This window comes from Apteryx rowi, unplaced genomic scaffold (genome assembly GCF_003343035.1).
Source record: "Apteryx rowi isolate R43461 unplaced genomic scaffold, aptRow1 scaffold_958, whole genome shotgun sequence".
NCBI classification, from domain to species: domain Eukaryota; kingdom Metazoa; phylum Chordata; class Aves; order Apterygiformes; family Apterygidae; genus Apteryx; species Apteryx rowi.
Genome location: NW_020451269.1, coordinates 172,703 through 191,825, shown reverse-complemented (window position 1 = coordinate 191,825; position 19,123 = coordinate 172,703). Strand labels below are relative to the sequence as shown.

Genomic DNA, 19,123 nt, shown 5'->3' with positions numbered 1-19,123 from the left:
GCCATCCTAAAATGTGATTGATTACTTTTAAATATAGAAATGGGCTTATGCACCCAACCTGCCAATAAACTGTCAGCTATCAAAAATTTGTAAGTCCCAGTTGAAAAGTCCAGTGTGGAGGAGTGACACTACAGTGGAAAAATAAGGAAAGGTATGGGTGAGGTCTTGGCCTGTGCAAGTTAGTCCAAGGTGCTGCTGACAGGAAGGGTCAGGATTTCACCATATCTGATTGGTTTGTATTTAGCCTCAGCAGACATGGAGCAGTGTACACCACAGGCMTGTGGCATTGTCCTCTTGACCATTGTAATGAACAATGATGACAGTGGTGTTGGCTATCTTGCCATGGGGTTGGTAGAGAAGGACAGCTGCCCTTGTAATTAGTACCTCACAGCATGTTTCTTCATGGTAGGTCTGTAACTATCAGGCAGCCTGATTGATTTTCTTCTGGAGAAGCCTGCTGACTGATCACAGTGTGGGGAGAATGAGGCCAGATTGGGGTTTAGTCTGCAGGGATTGGAGGCTTTAATTAGGATGACCTTAGCTGAAATGGCAACAGATTATTCACAGGTGGAGAAGGAGGGTCCATGAAGTTTTCCAGCTGGGATCTGTGCTGTGAGTTGCACCTTCTGTCAGTGCACTGAGACTCTGCCAGAGCTGCTTCAAATCTTAAATCCCCTCTTTTCCCAAATGCTCTTAATTGTCTGTCTCACATGGATGGTCATGCAGTTGCTGTTGTGGAATAAACAGCCCATGAGACTTGCTGTGCATTTCAATGGACTCTCTAAATAATATATTCAAGCAGCAAGGGCTCACTTCAGCTGAAAACTTAGGCACATGCATAGCTCTAAACATGTGCTTAGATAACTTAGAAGTCTCTGGTATTTAATGCCTTAAAACTTTATGGAATAGGAATGGATTCTTACACCGGTGTGTAAGTAATTATACACTTATTTTTAGGAGGTATAGCATTCCTCTAGGAATCATCACTAGTGGGAGAGGTGGACAAATTCTGTCTTCTGACACCTTTAAAAAGAAGGTTCGCAAAGAGGCTGTTGTGTATACTCAGGGTAGAATTTAGTCCATACAAACCAAACAAAAAATTGCTCTGAAATTCAAGACTGCAGTGACACCAACTAATAAAAAGTAGTTTAAATAGCTTCAGCATTGTGAATTTGTTGATTGTTGTTGGTGAAACTATGAAATCACAGCTAGTCAGACAGAATCATTTCAGCATCTTTCCTCCAATTTGTAAAGCTAGTTCTAATTCTTATCTTTGCTACAGAAACATAGGACCTGAAAAGTGACTAAAACATGTTTGTAGATGGGCCTAATTCAGTAGTGTCTTGATCTAGTTGAAGTCTTCAACCACCAGTGCAAATGGTCAGTGTGATAATGTACAGCCTTGCACCTCTTAAATGGTTGCTGTCTTACAAATATCCTTGAAATGCCCTTGCTTGTAAAGTAAGCTGGATGATTGGCTGAATATAAATGCAAACGCATTTTCATGTTCATTTATTGAGTTTCCTCCTTTGACTGTTTTGGTACAGTAGAAGAAATCTAAAATTACAGTGCTCCCTCTATACAGCATTATTTTTAGCACAAGCAATTCTAACCTGTGGAATGATAGTGGCTAAATTCTGAAGTCTGTCACCTATTTGAAATATTCAGGATTGGAAGATGAGTCATGCAGACCAGATGCAGTAACTGGAATTAAAGAGAAGATCAGCTAATCGTGTAATCACTTGCTGTTGGTAAATGTAGCACTTTCACGTTCAGACCTGTAGAGATTATATAAAAAAGCCAGCATATCATTATTGAGTTAACAGTGAAATCTGGCCTGGAGTTTGCAACAGAATTTTTTAAGGCATAAGTGTTGATTTAATATACCTGCGTTATTTTCTTGGCAAGTTACCATCAGCAGTATTAGTAATCTTTTTAAAGGCTTTTAGGTTTTTTTGTAAGACGTGAGGATAAAGACCAGGAGAATTTTAGACATGCAAAATACTTACTGATTTTTCATATTTACCTAAATACTTTGTGACTTCCCACTGCTATGCAGTAGAAATACAAAGTAAGCTTTCTAGCTGTGGCATGTTCCTTGTTTTTATTCTCCTATACTCACACAGTGCTTGTCTGTGTGGACACACACGTTCTGGAATAGTAAGGGAACTTCTTCAAAAACAAAGCAAGCATCAAACTTGTCTATGTTTTAGTCTGAATCTCTTCCAGTTACTGCTAGCTGCATGCTGGAGAAAACCATAGAGGGTTTCTTATCTTAATCTCTTTCCTTGAAATATGCCTGTACTTAAATTGGTGGGACCCGATGGTCCAGTTCCTTGGGCAGGCTGCATTCAGGTTTGCATGCTCCATATGCTGTAAGCATAGCAATCATGAAGTTGAACCTACTGAATAAGCAGACATGGTCAGAGCTTATGGTGCAAGCAGCTGAAGAAATGATGGCTAGAGGAGTAGGGGGCAGAGAGGTGAAATGGTTTGTTCAAGGTAAGAGTGTGACCAACATGGCCTTAGCGCTCAAATCTCTTGATTTGATAGGTAAGTGGCACCAGCTTCTACTTGGCCTGGCTCTGCAGTGTATTTTCCTATCATGACTGCAGGCATTTTCCTATTACTACTTTCAGGTGATTGGATTGAATCCTCAGCATGAGTAGAGGCTGCTGAGTATTATGTGTGAACAAGGATCTTTAGACATAATGTGTACATTTGTTTCTGAATAAAAATCAATATGCTTTAGCATGTGAAAACAAGTTCAAAACCCACCATAAGTAGGAGGAAGACCGACCTCTTTTAATTCCTGCTGCTTTCTCCAAAATCGAATTGCCAAGGTTACGGTTTAGGAGTAAAGGAGAATAGATTTCAAAAAGTTGCTATTTTTAAACAAAACCTACTTTTAATGTCCTTTTACCTTATTTTTCATCTTTTTCTTCTCTTTACCTGTCTTTCACAAAACATTTTTGTAAGTTTTGATTTTTCAGACTTGCCAGATATGGCACAAAGTCCTTCTCAAATTCTCTCAGAGAAATCTAGAAACAAGGGACTGGCTTTTTTTTGTTTATTTTATTTTTTATTTTTTTTCCTGATCCTCTCTGTGAAATTCCTCCTGCCTAAATCAGTTCTATGAGATTGTTGCAATCTGGCATTATTGTGACTGTCCTCTTCCAAGGCAGTCAGTAGTTCTGTGATAAAAAAGGAAGCTCTGTGGGGAAAGTCAGATATTCTCCTTGTTTGAACAGAACAAATGATCTGCAGAACAAAAAAACCCTGTTATTTTATTTTGTGTATGTGTTATTCACTTGGGCTCTCCACTAAGGGTACTGTTGAGGGGAAGGGGAAGTTGTTTTTTTGCACCTCAGTCAGACTGTAATCTAAGGAACTATTTTATAATGAAAATTATGCATAGGTGTTGGATGTCTGACCTAGTGGCTTCACCTAATTGTGATTTTAGGCAGAGGCTTTGCCCTTTAGGAGGCTCAGAACAGAACAGAGCAAGCATTTAGCGCTTAAGGAGCCAGAGTCTCGCCAACACAGACTCCAGGTCACATTAAAGCCTTGGCTTTCGTGCTGTCTGGTGCAAATTCAGTGGAGACTTTTGGATTTGGGAAGTGATAAATTACAAGTTATGTTATGAAAGAATGCACCATAAAAAAACAACTTTATCAAGTAGAACAGTCCTGACTTGTAGCTATTCAAAGCATAAGAAATTCCAAGTTGCTGTTGCTCAGTGCCCTAACGTGGCCCTGACCCAAATGAGTCAGTAACTGTTGTCTGGGGGTTATGTGTATCAGAGGGGTTTAGGGTGCTGCCATTTCTTGATTAAAAATGCAACAACTATGAAAATTGAATAGATTTGAAGTTGATTGCATCTCAGACAATTTTGGAAGCCATAGATTGGCTTCCTTTTCTGTTGGCTTCCATTTTATAAAGTTGATCTTACTTTATAGGAGTCGTAATTTTAGCAAGTAATTCCAGTTTTTACGTTGGAAGACCTAGTGTGAATCTGATATTGTTTTAAAATCAATTATGGTTCTGTTGTCTATCTGCAAATTTTTACAGAATACAATTTCTTCACAAGTGTTCACTTATAAAGCAAGTCCACTTTAAAGCAATACTGGCAAAAGTTTACCAGACCCTAGAAATGAATCCTGCCCTATGTGGTTTGGGTATAAATCTGAAAGTTGTTTATCATAGCAAGTCTGAAGGAATACCAGTAAACGTACCAGAATGTGTTTCAGCTACTTAGCCCTTTGCCATGGAGATTTTATACTGTTGCATATTTAACTTGTCAGTGCTGTACTTAGCATAGGTGCTTCCAGTGGAGATCATTATCATTCTCCATCTTAGAAGTGTCTGCAGTTTAATAGTGGTATGTATAGGCAGTACTTACATTCTAGTTAGGTAAATGCATATGCAATTGATTTTTAAGTATGCGGAGTCCTGCTGACTGGAAGTTAGGCTTAAGGTTAATGCTTGTAAGTATTTATATGATTGAGGCTGAAATCCTGTTCATCCACAAAGTAAAACTAGCTGGTCTGAAATATTTCACCAAGTCATAAGGTGGATAATGCTGAATGCTCTGGTATTGTACACAGGACCAAGTTTGTTACTTATTCTGGTGGTTTTCATTAGAGGTGGGAAGCCAGGGATGCATTTAAATGTTTTGAGTTTTGGCTCCTTCCCCTCCTGCCTAGCTGCAGCTCTCCTCTTGCTTAGGGCTGAAAAGTTTCTGTGATGTCTTAGTCGATACTGTTTCCCTGCTCGTACCAGAGGAAGAGCTCTGGGAAGCCCAGGGGCCAGGATGGCAGTGCCTTTAAAAGCCCTAAGGTAGTGGGAACTGTGTCTTCTGGTCTTCCAAATTTAAAGTGTAAGATATGAGCCCAGCTTATCTTCCCTGCCCCGCCCCACAAGGTTTACTCACAAGAAAGCCAGATTTGTTGCTTGTGTAACTCCAGTGCTACACCAGGGCAGGATTTGGTCCTCCAGTTTAATAGCCTCATGTGTCTGTGAGTAATTAAAAATAATTAGTAATGTAAAATGAAGGAGTAAGCTTATGTGATTAAAACTGTGATGATCTTTATGTTGCCCTTCTGATAGCATGTTAAGATATCTTGCAGTGTTTCGTGTTTTTCTTTAAAAATGCAGGCTTTTGAAGGGAGGTGATTATTTCACAGTCTCAGTTTTTAGTGAAAAAACAGGACTATAGATGCAGGAAGAAAGTCATGAAAATGTTTCTTCTTCCCTTGTGGCTCAAAACATGGATGGAAATAAAAAGAATGGAAAAAAAGCAACAGGAGCTTTCAGACTCGTCTTGTGGCTGACTTTTGACTTTTTAAGTGCCTGGGGTTGGCAATAAAAGGATTAGGTAGTGTTGTGGTGATCTGGCTCTCAAAGCAGGAGGTTCTCCCTTGTGGAGGGAAAGGCTGCCTCCCGAGAGAGGCATTAGTAGCGTCACTGAAATTTTGCCTGGCTTTGGTGTATCCCCACTCCCAGCTGTGCATCTGCCTCCTCACCTTGCCACTCTGAAAATGCTCTTGTCTTTACAAGTCACATGAAGAATGTGACCCTTTGAGCCCATAAGTATAGAGGTAAAAAGACTAAAAGCAGGTATAGTGTCAAAGAAAAAAGATGTATTGCCATGTGTCAGTTTGTGGCGCAAATCAGCCTTGGGTTATACAGAGCAAAAGTGAATTCGTTCTTCGTCCTGGCTTGTGTGTGCATCTGTGTTCAGTCCTTCCCTTCCCTTTCAGGGATCATCAGTCACCTGTGTAGAGACAGGCAAGCAGGTTTTGTGCGTGTCCATCATAACTGCAGTTTTGCGAGGCTAGTTCTCTGACACGCACAACTGCCATATGTTGGGCACTTATGGAAAGCACTGTTGGCAGTCTCAATCATGACAATACTGATGTGTTTATTGTAAACATTTATAGGGTGCCCTAGAATATGTTCAGTCAAACATAAAAGTTTTACTTGTGGTGTATTTTACAAGTGGTGGCGAAATCCAAATTAAGTACGGTTAATGACAAGAAAAACAGTGTCATCTGCATCTGTATCACCTGCAGAGGCAATTATCCCTCACTAGAGAATGCTCATGTTTTATATGTGGAGGTGTGGAAACAAAATATAAATCATATTGTAACAAGACCATTATTCTAACAATGGCCAAAGTGGCAGAGTTTATGTAGCTCCCAAGTCCCCCTAGGATGCAAGCACCCATCTCACTGGGAGGACAGAAGTAGCAGCTGGTGTGGCTGAATTTCTCCACAGCCCCTGCTCCCCCTGCTTGGGCAGGATCAGATCCTGCAGCTGCACGTCGCTAATTACCCTGAGAGGGCAGGGCTCACCGTGGGACCAGCCACTTTTTGGAACACAAATTGTTTTCATTTTTGTTCAGTGCTGTTAACTGTGGAGGAAAGGTCAGGCTGGTGGTATTTTTCCAAATGAGTTTTGGCCTCTGCACCTAAGGAGGAAGTTGAAAAGTCTTTTGCTGGTGGTGGAGTGGTGCATGCCGGGGAGCTGTTCACCCGCAGGGCTCGGGAACGGCTCGGGAACAGCTCTGTGCAGAAGGGCTGCTGCATGTGGAGAAGTCTCCCAACTCACACTGCTCCAGAAACGAAATTAATGAAAAGAAGACAATCACAACATTTTGTTTTAGACATTTACCTTTTACAGGAGGGAGTTAGAAGCTAATCTGTTGATATTTTTGAAGTTGCATAACTGACAAATCAGAGTAGCTATCATTAGCACAGAGTTTTTTGTTTTACGCAGAAACAGGCACCGATGGAAAAGTTTAGTTTGGATAGTTTAAACTAACTTTTGATTCTGTGGTTTCCAAAAATTACTTCTGGTAAGTTAAAATTTTGGGGAGCCATTTATTTGCTAAATTGAACAAGAAGCATGATTAAAAACAGTTTACTAATAATGGAAGAGCCCTCTGATTTACAGTTGCTTGAAGCTTGATCTTGATGCCTCTTATATTAGTTGAAGAACTTGCACTGACTGCGGTGGACATTAGATCAGTTTTTGTATAAACCATTAACTATATCTTTGAGATCCTGCCTTCTGAATTATTCTTGCAAAATATTAAGCACTGTACTCTAATCCTGCAAATCATTGTGCAGGAGGGTAAATTGGTGTGTTCAGGTGGACTGTTGGGCTGCTGAATTGAACAGTGTATTTACATGTGTTGTTATTTCAGTATCAGAGTTGTCAGCATTTTGCAGGATAGTGATTAGCACTAACTTGAGTAGCTTTGTGTGGCTGTGGCTGAGGCTGGCTTATCTCAGCATATGGCAAAAGCACAGGTGATTTAGAGGATCCTAAGAGCTTGAATAGGAACATGACTGATGATCATATGCAGGTTTTCATGACTGAGTGGTTGAGATTATTTTCTCAATGAAAAAAGACACTAGAAGACCTCCATGCAAACTAAAGGAAACTCATTTCACATAAGCAGGGGTTTTTTTCTGTTTACAGATGAAAATAATATTTCTGCTGTTCATAATTAGTAGAGAATAGAAACTCTTCACAATATAGCTTATTTAAGCTTTGAACTACCACTAGCAAACTTCCATCACTATCAATAGAAGATGAAATGTCACTACGTTTGAAAAATTAATGAAATCTTCTTTTCTGCCTTTTTGGTTTTGTTTTTTCTTAAATGGTATCATACCACTAGATTAGTATCTTTGACATTTGGCATTATCTTCAGGGAATATAAATTCAGCTGCTAAAAAACCAAAACAATCAAGCTTGTAGCTACTGACCTAGCTATCCTGTGTTTTTTCCATCTTTTTTTTCTGCATAGCAATGGTTAGCAAATCTAACAGAAAAGGAAAGGAGTTGCTGATTGGGTTAAATGGCTGTAAATACTCTAAGTATGGAGATTATATTGTGTAAATATTTTTTTATTTCCATCCTGTAGATAGCTTTTTATGTGTTTTGAACTGACAATGTGCTTAAGAAATTGTGTAGCTAGTTTTTTAGTATTTGTGCATTTCAGATTTATATATAGCCCTTTGTTTATTTCTCCTGACATCTCCCATTACAAATACTGTAGAATGATAGTGGTGATGACCATTGCTATTAAAAACCTCATTTTGAACCTGCTTATTTTAGATGCCAGACCAGTTTGATCAGACTTTGGTGCTTAACCAGCTGCGCTATTCTGGGATGTTGGAAACAGTAAGGATTCGAAGGGCTGGCTTCCCAGTCCGAAGGCCCTTTCAAGACTTTTATAAAAGGTAAATAGGCTGAGTTATACACATCAGTTGTGGGTCATGGGCATCATTATCAATGTTTCTCTGTTGAGGAATAAATTGAAAATCTAAAGAAATGGCAAAACTAGAACTCTCTCTTATACGAAGTAATAAAAATACTTTTTGGTTGCCAGGTATAAAGTCCTCATGAGAAACTTAACTCTGCCTGAAGATTTAAATGAGAAGTGTGCTGTCCTCCTTCGTCTGTATGACAACACAAGTACTGAATGGCAGCTTGGAAAAAATAAGGTAAAATAATCTGACTGCATATTATGGCTGCTGCTTATACAAAGCTTTGGGACAGGATTTAGCTTGCACAGCTGCAGAGTTGTAGTTGTAATGGTAACTACCTTTCACCTTAGAAGAAGCTGAGCACTCCTGCTGGTCCTCTTGAAACCATATAGTAACAACTAATAGTTGCGCTAAGGAATTTGCTGGCTAAGGCACTTAAGCCTACTGGTGAGTTTGTTCATGGAGAAAGAGTTCCCTTGAATTTTACACCACTGCTTATGAACATGAGCACTGGTGAGGATCAGGGCTTAAAACATAGTTGCTAGATTTTATCACTCTTAGAAGAATCTAGCACACGAAGTAATACTCCATTCTGCAAAGAGCTCCATTCATTCTAGTAGATCCACTTGCATGGCATCTACTCAATGGATGAAATTTTGGAGAGGCATTTTACCCAGTATTTGTATGACAGAGCTGAGCTCTCAGTGTGTCAGCTTTGAGAGTTGTCTTCTGAGGTACGTGAAACCTCAATATGTGTCCTTCCAGACAACCTGAACTTTACCTGCATCTTTTTTTCTTCCAAGAAAATTTCAAATGATTTAGACTCCAGACAGTGCTTTGGAACCTTAGGGAAATACATTTATGAGAACCCCAAATTGTTTGAACAAACTGTGCTTGTCAGGACCTCAGCAGGAGTCAGAGCTCTGTTTATAACTTCCCATGCTGGGGCCAGGAATAATTGCACCCAGGAGCTGTGTGCATGTTTTTAAGAGTCTCCATGAATAGCTTATTTTAGAAGAGAACAAGAGGGCATTGGTTTCAGAATGAAGAGAGTGCAGTGCACTATCCTGCCCGTGTCATTTGAAAGAGGGTAATAACAACACTGTGATGATTAGCTTTCAGTGTGAATTTTCCTTGTTCTTACATGCCTAGCTGCAATGCACCTGTTCAGGAAAATGCATTAGTCTGTGCTTAGTACGTGCTTACACCCATTTTTGCTCAGGAAGTAGCCAAATGCCTTTCTGAATCTGAATTTCAGTATGTTTTTAAAGCCTGTGTGTAAAGCAAAGAAAGATTGCCTACTGGGTGAAAAAGAAGGCTTTTTCCATCACAGCCTATTTTTTATACATGAGTAAAGTTAGTGTTAGTGTTATGTGTTGCAAAATCAAATCCCTTTTTAGCTACTCTCAGAACTCAGAATTGTGCCCCTCATCAGGAGGGCTGCTGGTCTAACTGATGTTGGGCTTTTTCCCCTAAACACAGAGGGAAAAAACTACACCTTTTTTCCACCTCAACACTCCCAAAAGGCTGCGTTTTTCTCTGTTTTCACAGCAAGAAAAAAAAAAAAAACCTCAAGGAGGCATTCCTGCAATAGAGTCTGGGGTCTATTGCAGTAGCAACTGCAGCACTCTTGCCTTAGCAGAGCCCACACTGTCCATGTGATTTCCTCATCCCCACACTGTGGTGTGTAGCCTGCCTCTGATCCTAGACAATCAAAGTGTCACTGAACTATATCTTTCCAACTACTCATGTCTTATGCAGCAGAATCTCAGGCTGTTGTCTCATAGCTGGTGCCAGAGAATTCATCCTTTGAAAAGTAAATGTTGAGAATGAGAAAAAGCATTGACAAAAAAAGCAGATAACTCACCGCTTCGTGAGGGTACAATAAAGAACAGAAACTGAGATACATTGATCAGTGCCAGTGGAAGGGGATAACTGCATCCCCAATTCCTCTGCTTAGCTGAAAATGCAGTTTAATTCATTTAAGGCAAATTTAGCTGGTTTAGCTCAATTTATTTTAATGCTTTATGCTAAACATGCCTCTAGGAGTCCATGCTGTAGGACAAATAGGCTTTCATCCCTTATAGCCTTATGCTTGCAGTTACTTATGCTTAGCACTATTAGTCCAGGTGAACAATCCAGGTTTCTCAACCTTGCTAAAGAGACTGGCTTGGAGAGTTGGTAGGTGGTATGTTGTAGGAGAATTCATCTGTCCTTCCCAGGTCTGTGAGCACAAATAGTCTGTCATCACTCTTAACCGAGGCACCTGTGCCTCTATAAACTTCTAACTCCTCTCAGTTTTAGCCAGAAGAAAAGTGTTGCATCTGTTGGAGGAACTGCAGCTATTCTGTGTTAGAAAGTGGCTGACATTTCCTGAACTGCTGACAAAGCACAGATGAGAGAAGGCCTTGGGGAGCAGCTCTTCTGCAAGAGGCTGCACATCTGTGAGGCCGTATCTGGCCCCAGCAGCTGTATCAATGTATAATGACAGGAAAAGACAGTCCAGTCAATCTGAATATGAAACCACTCTCATTTCTGTTTACTTCTGCAGGTTTATGCCAATGGCATTTGAAGGAATGAGGCTTGTAAAAGGTTGTGGAAACTTGCTCTTACTGAGAAGCCACTGAATTCCCATGGGTGTTATTTCCATCCCTCAAATGAGAATGTTCACCTTAAGTCCTACCATTTTTTTGGCCTGTGTTGCTCTTTGGTGGGAAAGTCTAGTTAATGAATCCAGTAATTATGTTGCTTTTGGAAACCTCCTGCTACTAATTAAAATTTCTATTGCCATAATCAGGATTTTCCCACTGAAATCCAAAGTCAGAGGAACATGTGCAGGGATTTTCTTTTAAGAGTAAAACATTTTGCTTTTTCTTTTCTGTTAAGGAAATCATACATTTAACTCTGAATTTGAAGCTCAGACTTTGCACAGAATGACATTGACAGTACCTTGTCTGTCCTTTACATGAGACACTACCACAAGTTATTAAGCCAAATGTTTTCTTGCATAGGTTTTTCTCCGTGAATCCTTGGAAMACAAGTTGGAGAAACAGCGAGAGGTGGAAGTCACCAAGGCAGCAATGATTATCCAAGCACACATCTTAGGTTATGCAGCCCGGTAAGTAACTAGCTGAGAATATTTAATAGTTAAGCTTCTGAATAAATGGGTGAGGTGGTAGGCAGCTAAATACTTTTGGCATAATTCTTAATTTCTTGTAGAGACCAGGCATCCAAATCTTGAAAGTGGCTTTTGAAAATACCAGCTGTTGTCTTTGCCAGTCCCATAAATAAAATACAATGGAGTTTGAATTATTTTAACGTAACAAATAGGACAGTATAAGAGATAGGAGGTCAGCCAGTATCCATATAATTGTATCATGGTATTTGATTGTGGTAGGAAATATAGCTCCATGGCACCTAAAGAACCATGATATTAGGTAACTGGTTTTATTTGTTTACCTGGCTTCATGCATTATGTATTAGGTGGAGTTGCTCATCCCATCTGTTTATTTCTCTAGTTTTTCTATAAATCAGCAGAGGACAGCTTAAGGAAACTTGTTTGCATAATGAGATAATATCTTTTCATGTACATATTAGTCTTGTCTACATATTCTGACCAGTATGTTACACAAAAACTACAATTCTCTTTTTAATGACAAAACTATGCTGCTGTTTTTAATTTTTCTTTTCAGAGATGTGGGATAGATATATTTGTGTCTTCTTTTCTCCACAGGCGCACACAAGCTGTACTTTGTAGAACCTTCTTGTCAGGGTATAAAAACATGCAAGACTGGTAATTACATTTTCTTAACGAAAATGGAGATAGCTCTCTCACAGAAATGAGAGAGAAGCTCTTTCCTAAGGAAGAGAATGTGAGCTAGAATGGGGAAAGTCTCAGAGCTAGAAATAATAAATTGTCTTACCACTATTGGCTCATTATCGCAGGTCACCATGGCAGGACCTCTCAGGACCATTCCATTAGATCCTTCTTTCCTTAGAAACTTGCTTTGTCTTTTTTTCAGAAAGCGGTATAGAAAGGTTCTTTACTACGTGGTTGTGATTCAGAAGAATTGCAGAGCGTTCTGTGGTAGGAGAAGGTTCCTTTGCCTGAAGAAAGCAGCCATAATCCTTCAGAAGCAGCGGCGAGGCCAGCTTGCTCGACGTGTTTACAGAGAGCGACTAGAGGAGAAGTGGCGGGAAGAGGAAGAAAGGAGAAAAGAGGAGGAAGAAAGGTACAGTAAGCACTCTTACATCACTCTTTCCTATCTATGCCATATAAAGTTTCATCTGAATAGCCTTTGCTTCAGGGAAAATAAGTGATTTGGGAAATCGTTACTTCTATTGCTGAAAGATGCATGTAGCTATCATGGTAGTTTCATATTCATAAACATATGCTTGGTGACCTTATTTTTGACTTTCCTTTTCCTGTAAATGCAGCTATTGGCCCAGCACAGGTATGTGATGAGCTTATGTTGAGCTTGATTTGCTAACTTTCTTTTCTTCCTTTACTTCTAGGGAAAGACTAAGGCAAGAAGCAGAGCGTCTTGCCCAGCAGGTAAATGATACTTAATGTTTTCTGCCATCCTGTTTATTTGAGTATCTCAGCCCAGCCATTAAAAAAAAAAAAAAAAAAGGCATCTATGGCATTTAAGCTAAACTTATTACAGTAGTTGGCAGATAAAGCCAAAGGAAACTTGATACAGCTGTTTGCATGGAAATTTCTTTCACCTCATGCTTCGTTTAATTTCTGTCAAAGACTGAACTTTCTGCACATACTTGAGTTTTCCAGTGTCTGTGAGTAAAAGTAATCGTACTTTCTTTTCTTTTCCTTTTCTTTTCTATGTAGGGACAAGGATCCTTTTAAATGAACAGCATGGTTGGAGTATAGTGCTTTAGTAACAACAAAATAAGGAATCTTGAGTTTGCATTTTTTTTTTTTTTTTTCTTTTCGAATGTAGGCTGAAGAAGAGAGGAAGCAGCAGGAACTGGCTGCCATTCAGAAAGCCCAGAAGGAGGCAGAGCTGAAGCAAGAGGTGGAGAAGCAGAAAGAAAACAGACAAGTGGAAGAAATCTTGCGTCTGGAAAAAGAAATTGAAGACCTGCAGCGCATGAAGGAGCAGCAGGAGCTGTCCTTGACAGAGGCTTCATTACAGAGGCTGCAGCAGCTCCGAGACGAGGAACTCAGGCGGCTTGAGGATGAAGCGTGTCGAGCAGCCCAGGAGTTTCTTGAATCTCTGAACTTTGATGAGATTGATGAATGTGTCCGAAACATTGAGAGGTCACTGTCTGTGGGCAGCGGGTATCCTGCGGAGCTCACTGAATGGACTGGGAATGCATGCAGTGAAAAGCCCAATTTTAACTTCAGCCAGCCATATCCTGAGGAGGAGGTAGATGAAGGCTTTGAAGCTGATGATGATGCATTTAAGGATTCGCCCAATCCAAGTGAGCATGGCCATTCTGATCAAAGGACGAGTGGCATCAGAACAAGTGATGATTCCTCAGAAGAGGATCCCTACATGAATGATACTGTGGTGCCAACAATTCCTGCTCCTAGCAACACCATGGTTATACCTCCTACCCATGATTCAGTCAGTCTCCACAACTCTTCAAGTGGTGAATCCACATACTGCATGCCAGAAAATGTATCATGCAGACCCCTGAATTCTGTGGAACTCATTTCTCCTGATGGAGACTATGATTATGACCAAGATAATTATGAAGATGGTGCTATTACTTCTGGTAGCAGTGTGACCTTCTCTAATTCACGTAGTAGCCAGTGGTCCCCTGACTACCGATGCTCAGTGGGGACATACAATAGCTCTGGAGCATACAGATTTAGTTCTGAAGGAGCTCAGTCTTCTGTAAGTATCTTTGTTTTTGTTATCTAATAATTGATACAAGTTTTCTGATTTTTTTTTTCCCTTGAAAATGATGAGGGTTAACTCTAGGCATTGTAGCTGTTCCTATAAATGACTATGTTGTATAAGGTTAGACATGCTTACACCGTACTGGGGCATAGTTGTCTGTTGCCATCTAGATGATACTGGGGTGAGTGCATTAGAGTTAGAAGCAGCTCAAATGCTGATTGTGCCTTAGTTTTACCAGACTCTGCTTATGCAAGTATATTGTTCCATCTGTTTTAATGCAGAACTGCATGTTAACTTTGCAAGGACCTCTGTGTGTGGCCTTGGATGCAATTCATAAGCAAAATTCTTTTGTTTGTGTATTTGCAGAGAGGGACATGGGGGGGAAATGATTTCAGAAAAAGTGTCTTTGGTTATACATGCAAGTTGGAACAGTACGGAACAAGCTGCTTGCAGAAATCCCTGAAATGCCAAATGTATATTGATATTACTTTGTGAATAAATTTCACATGATGGCAAATGTCGTGAAATTCTTGAAATGGCATTCTTGAGGCACACATTCATCTTGAAGAGCTCTTCTTCAGTGATGTTTACTGAACATACTGTGGGCTTTACTCTTAAAAATATTTTTGCAAGAATATGATTTCCCCTACCACCCTCACAATACTTCTATGAGACTATATGATTGGTCAAATGAAAAAGGGTATTTCAGCAACACTGACTTATTTTTAAGGAAAATGATAACCCTAAAATGACTATTACAGTTGAGGTAATGAAATCCAGTCAAAGAACTATCTTGATTTAGCTGTCACGGTCCTTGGGATAAGCTGATGGTTTTTGCCTCTGAGGAGAACACTTTTAATTGTCTCTACTGAAGACTCCTTTGTGTTTCATGGTTGTGTGTGTGTGTGTGTGTATGTGTGTGCGTGTGAGACAGAGAGAGAGAGAAAGAGAGAAATAGAACAGAAACTTAGCTAACCTCTGATTCTTTGGGTTGGATAACTTCCCTGAGCAGCTACAAAACTGTCTCATAGATTTGTTATATTAAATTAGGGCTAGTGTATAATTAAAGAGGACAGCCTGCAAAAAGCTGAGCACTCTCAATTTTTAACTTAAAGCAATGACTCATTCCACTTACTAAAGCGTACTCCCCTTAGTACAGTGGACAAAACACAGCTAGGAATCATGTTCTTTAGAATATACCATAAATGTTTTGGCTAAAGACTTCTAAAATTATTTTCTCTAAATTCTTTCCTGAAAGATCATTTCACCTTTGTTCCTTTCTTCTGTAGTTTGAAGATAGTGAAGAAGATTTCGACTCCAGGTTTGATACAGATGATGAACTTTCCTACCGGAGGGATTCAGTCTATAGCTGTGTCAGCCTGCCCTACTTCCACAGTTTTCTGTACATGAAAGGTACTGGGTGAATCAGAATTGGCTCAAGATACAAAATAGCCAGAAACGTTAAGTACACTTTGCGCTCCAATTCCTGTAGAATTAAGGTATTTTCTGATTTTTCAAAGAGCAATAGAAAAGTCTGGAGAGAGCTGCTCTAAAATTAAGTTACTTGCAGTGACCTGCATTTGGCAGTATTTTTCTCCTCTGCAAAGAAACATTAACATTTTTGGTCTGCCTCTGTTTCATATTATGTCTTTGCTGGCTCATGAACAATGGAGCAAGTATGCAGTACAAATATATCAGAATAACTCCCAAAGTCAAATTGTAGCAAATTTTGAGGAAAGTTGCTTCCTGGCCCTGAAAACCTGTAACATAGACAGCATTCTGCATTATGGGCCAGTTTTACTGACCTTGATGGGCTTTCAGCTGGGATCTGAAAGACTGGAAGAGCACCTGTATAGCAAAGGGGCACGAAAGTCTCTGAAAGAATATACACAGGTGTTGTCTGGTTACGATTCTTAGTTTTACCTTTGATGAGTGGTACTAATGTATAATCTAGATGAGTTCTTGTATGCTACCCATCATTGCAGCATAACTTACTTTGATTTTCATGGAATTGGAACAGTGATGAATGGGTGCGTAGGTATRCTTGTGTGAAAAATAATATCTGCAGTCTTCACTAGTATGGCTTTTACCCTCTGATAAGGTTAGCAATAAGTTTTGGCAGAGTGACTGGAGTAAAATGGTTTGGTTAAGGATTTTATGACTGATGTAACTACAGTACAAGCTGTGTTATCTACCATTACAAACCTCACATGAAGTTAAACAGTATAGGTACTTTGGTATGACTGAGTTCACACTAGTGTATTTTCTACTCTAAGTACAGGTTTTTAGATTTTGTGGGTTTGAGTTTACCTCTTACTAACCATAAGTATTTAAGAAAATTAGACAGAGGAAAGGGTTGAACACATTAACTTTTCTTAGATTATCATTGAGATATATTGAAAATAGTGTTGAAGATCTGATTCTCATTTGCAGTAAGACTATCTTATAGTTTAAGTGTCTTTAGATTGCAAGCAATATGGTGGTCTTCAGAATATGTGAAAATGAGATCTTTGGTTTCATGGCTTACAGCAGAGACTCACATTAATYGCAGAATTATTGATCAGCATCTTCCAGTCTTGGTTTGTTAACTGCTTCTGGTTTATAATAAAATTGTTTGTCTTAACTGCTTATAAACCAGCCTCTGTCTCTTTTGCCAGGTGGCTTAATAAACACATGGAAGCGACGCTGGTGTGTCCTGAAAGATGAGACCTTCCTTTGGTTTCGTTCCAAGCAGGAAGCACTTAAGCAGGGCTGGCTTCACAAAAAGGGCGGTGGATCATCTACGCTTTCCAGAAGGAACTGGAAGAAACGATGGTTTGTTCTCAGACAGTCCAGGTTGATGTACTTTGAAAATGACAGCGAAGAAAAGCTAAAGGGTGCCATTGATGTTCGAACAGCCAAGTAGGTTTATATGTGTTTATATATGTCATAGTTCCTGCTAAATGCTTCTTGGGACTTAATCTGGTGACATGTTGAATGCCCTGACTTCAAATTGTATGTGTGCAAGCATGTGCATATCTGTGACAAAGATCTTGAAAGTAAGCATTGTCTTTACTTGGCTCTCTCTTAAGTCCACGGAGCGCTTGAAGTTAAGCCAGTGTTGAATACTTGGGAAAATTGCAGCTATAATGAACCCATCTATGCTTTCTCTCAGACTAGAGGCCCTTCTTAGCCTGTAATGATCCCAAAGGCAATTTGGGGCATGTTGCCAAGACTGTAGCTATAGGCAAACCTAGAATGGAGAGGGTGGAGTTAATAGGCCATGAATATATTTAAGCTAGCATGGGTCAGCTTGTATCTTGTCTATTAATTTATGATTTCTTTACATCTTTGAAGTAGTTGTGGCAGTTTGACAGAAAAGTCTTTAAAATGCATATATTCATTTCAAAAATTTAGAATTAGTAAACGTAATTTAACAGTTTGTYTTGCTAGCAAAATTCCTTATGCCTTATAATTTTAAGCTTCTTGGGGCATGCATCAAAAAAGAAGTTTTTAAAGGGATAGTACTTTTCCTTTTAAACAGTCAGTACATTTTACGAATTCGTGGATCATCTAACAAAAATCAGAGCCTGCTACTGTTGGTAGTCTCATTTCTGCATAAAAGTGTACCTAAGCTATCCTTCATGGTTCTGGTAGAGAAAAGTAGGAATGTCTGTAACACTCAATTTCACTCTGCTCCTTGTGAACTGCAACTATCCATTTTATTTTGTTAATTTAACAGAGTATTTAACCTAAATTAAAAACTTAATTTTTTTATTTGGAAGTCTTTGGTTGAACCTGATTCAAGCAAAACAAAATAAATAGTTTTAGTGAGCATCCTGACTTGCTTGTGTAAAAGCAATGGGCAGCTGGCTGTCAAGTAAATCTCTGAATAGAGACTGAGTTCCTACCACAAATTTTTTGTTGCAGCTGAATTTGACCACTTCATGTGACATAGCATTTATTTAGTCCTTTTTCTAATTTATTTAAACCTTCTTTTTTGTTGTCACTATATAGTTTCATTGACTGTAGCCTGGAGATTTTTTTTTTGTTGTTGAACTTATCTTTAAAATTGTCATGCAAAGATTCTTGAACTTAACTTGAACTGTAGGTTCAATGAATGAGTATTTGTACCTAAAATTACCAAAATAAAAGCTACTTGTATTTAAAGAGTTGTATGTTATGAGAAATAAGCAATAGTTTTTCTAGGTAACTTTAATATTCACTGAGCACATTCCTGACATATTTCTTACATACTTCACCACTGCATATTAGGGATCCTATTCACATAAAGTAAATCTTGGGCTGCTTCACTTAAAATTCACAACTGGGATGTACTCTGCAGACACTGTCATTGGGAAGAAGGAAGCCAAATTAAATAATAAGAAGTGGAATGATACCTTTTTAATAGCAAATAAAGAAATTTTCCTCATGAGGCTGATAAACAGAGCTCACAAACATTGTAGATAGGAGAGAGATTTATGAGAATAGTATAACTGAGAAGGAAGTATAGCTAATTAAGAAGGAAATAATAAGCCTCAGACAAATACAGTAAAGCAGCAGAAAGAAAAACAAGTTGATTTTTTAAGCTTAAGCAAAATCTTAACTTCCATTAGAAACTTCCAAATTTAATGTAATACTTAGGTTACTCCTTAAAAATCTTGTGTTTTGTAGTTCATGATTTTTAATATATCAGTATTTAGATGTCCAAACTGCAAATCAGAAAGGTGTAATTTTTCAGAAGACAAGTGCTCAGCTTTTTCTGAGAATAATATTTTTTGAATTGTCTCTACTGACTCCTAACTGCACAGAATCACTAATCAGGGGTTTGTTGTTTTTTGTTTTTATTCTTTAATAGCTTTCCTTTCACCACTCCTAGAATCACTTAGGTATGCAATGAGATCATAAATGAATCCACTTCTCAGCTCTGGTTATCTTTGCCTCTTTCAAGCTTTGATAATGCTTTTTCTTTAGTTCTTGTTAAAACACTAGCAG

General features: G+C 39.0%; 1 protein-coding gene across 1 annotated transcript in view; it reads left to right on the top strand.

Moving 5' to 3' along the window:
* MYO10 (myosin X) overlaps positions 1-19,123 on the top strand; it is a 77,793-nt gene that overhangs the window by 39,146 nt on the left and 19,524 nt on the right. The window contains exons 17-24 of the mRNA XM_026092288.1: positions 8,131-8,255; positions 8,405-8,519; positions 11,294-11,400; positions 12,305-12,514; positions 12,798-12,837; positions 13,241-14,143; positions 15,439-15,562; positions 16,807-17,050. Coding sequence (XP_025948073.1) covers positions 8,131-8,255; positions 8,405-8,519; positions 11,294-11,400; positions 12,305-12,514; positions 12,798-12,837; positions 13,241-14,143; positions 15,439-15,562; positions 16,807-17,050 — 1,868 coding nt within the window. The remainder of the gene's footprint in view (positions 1-8,130; positions 8,256-8,404; positions 8,520-11,293; positions 11,401-12,304; positions 12,515-12,797; positions 12,838-13,240; positions 14,144-15,438; positions 15,563-16,806; positions 17,051-19,123) is intronic.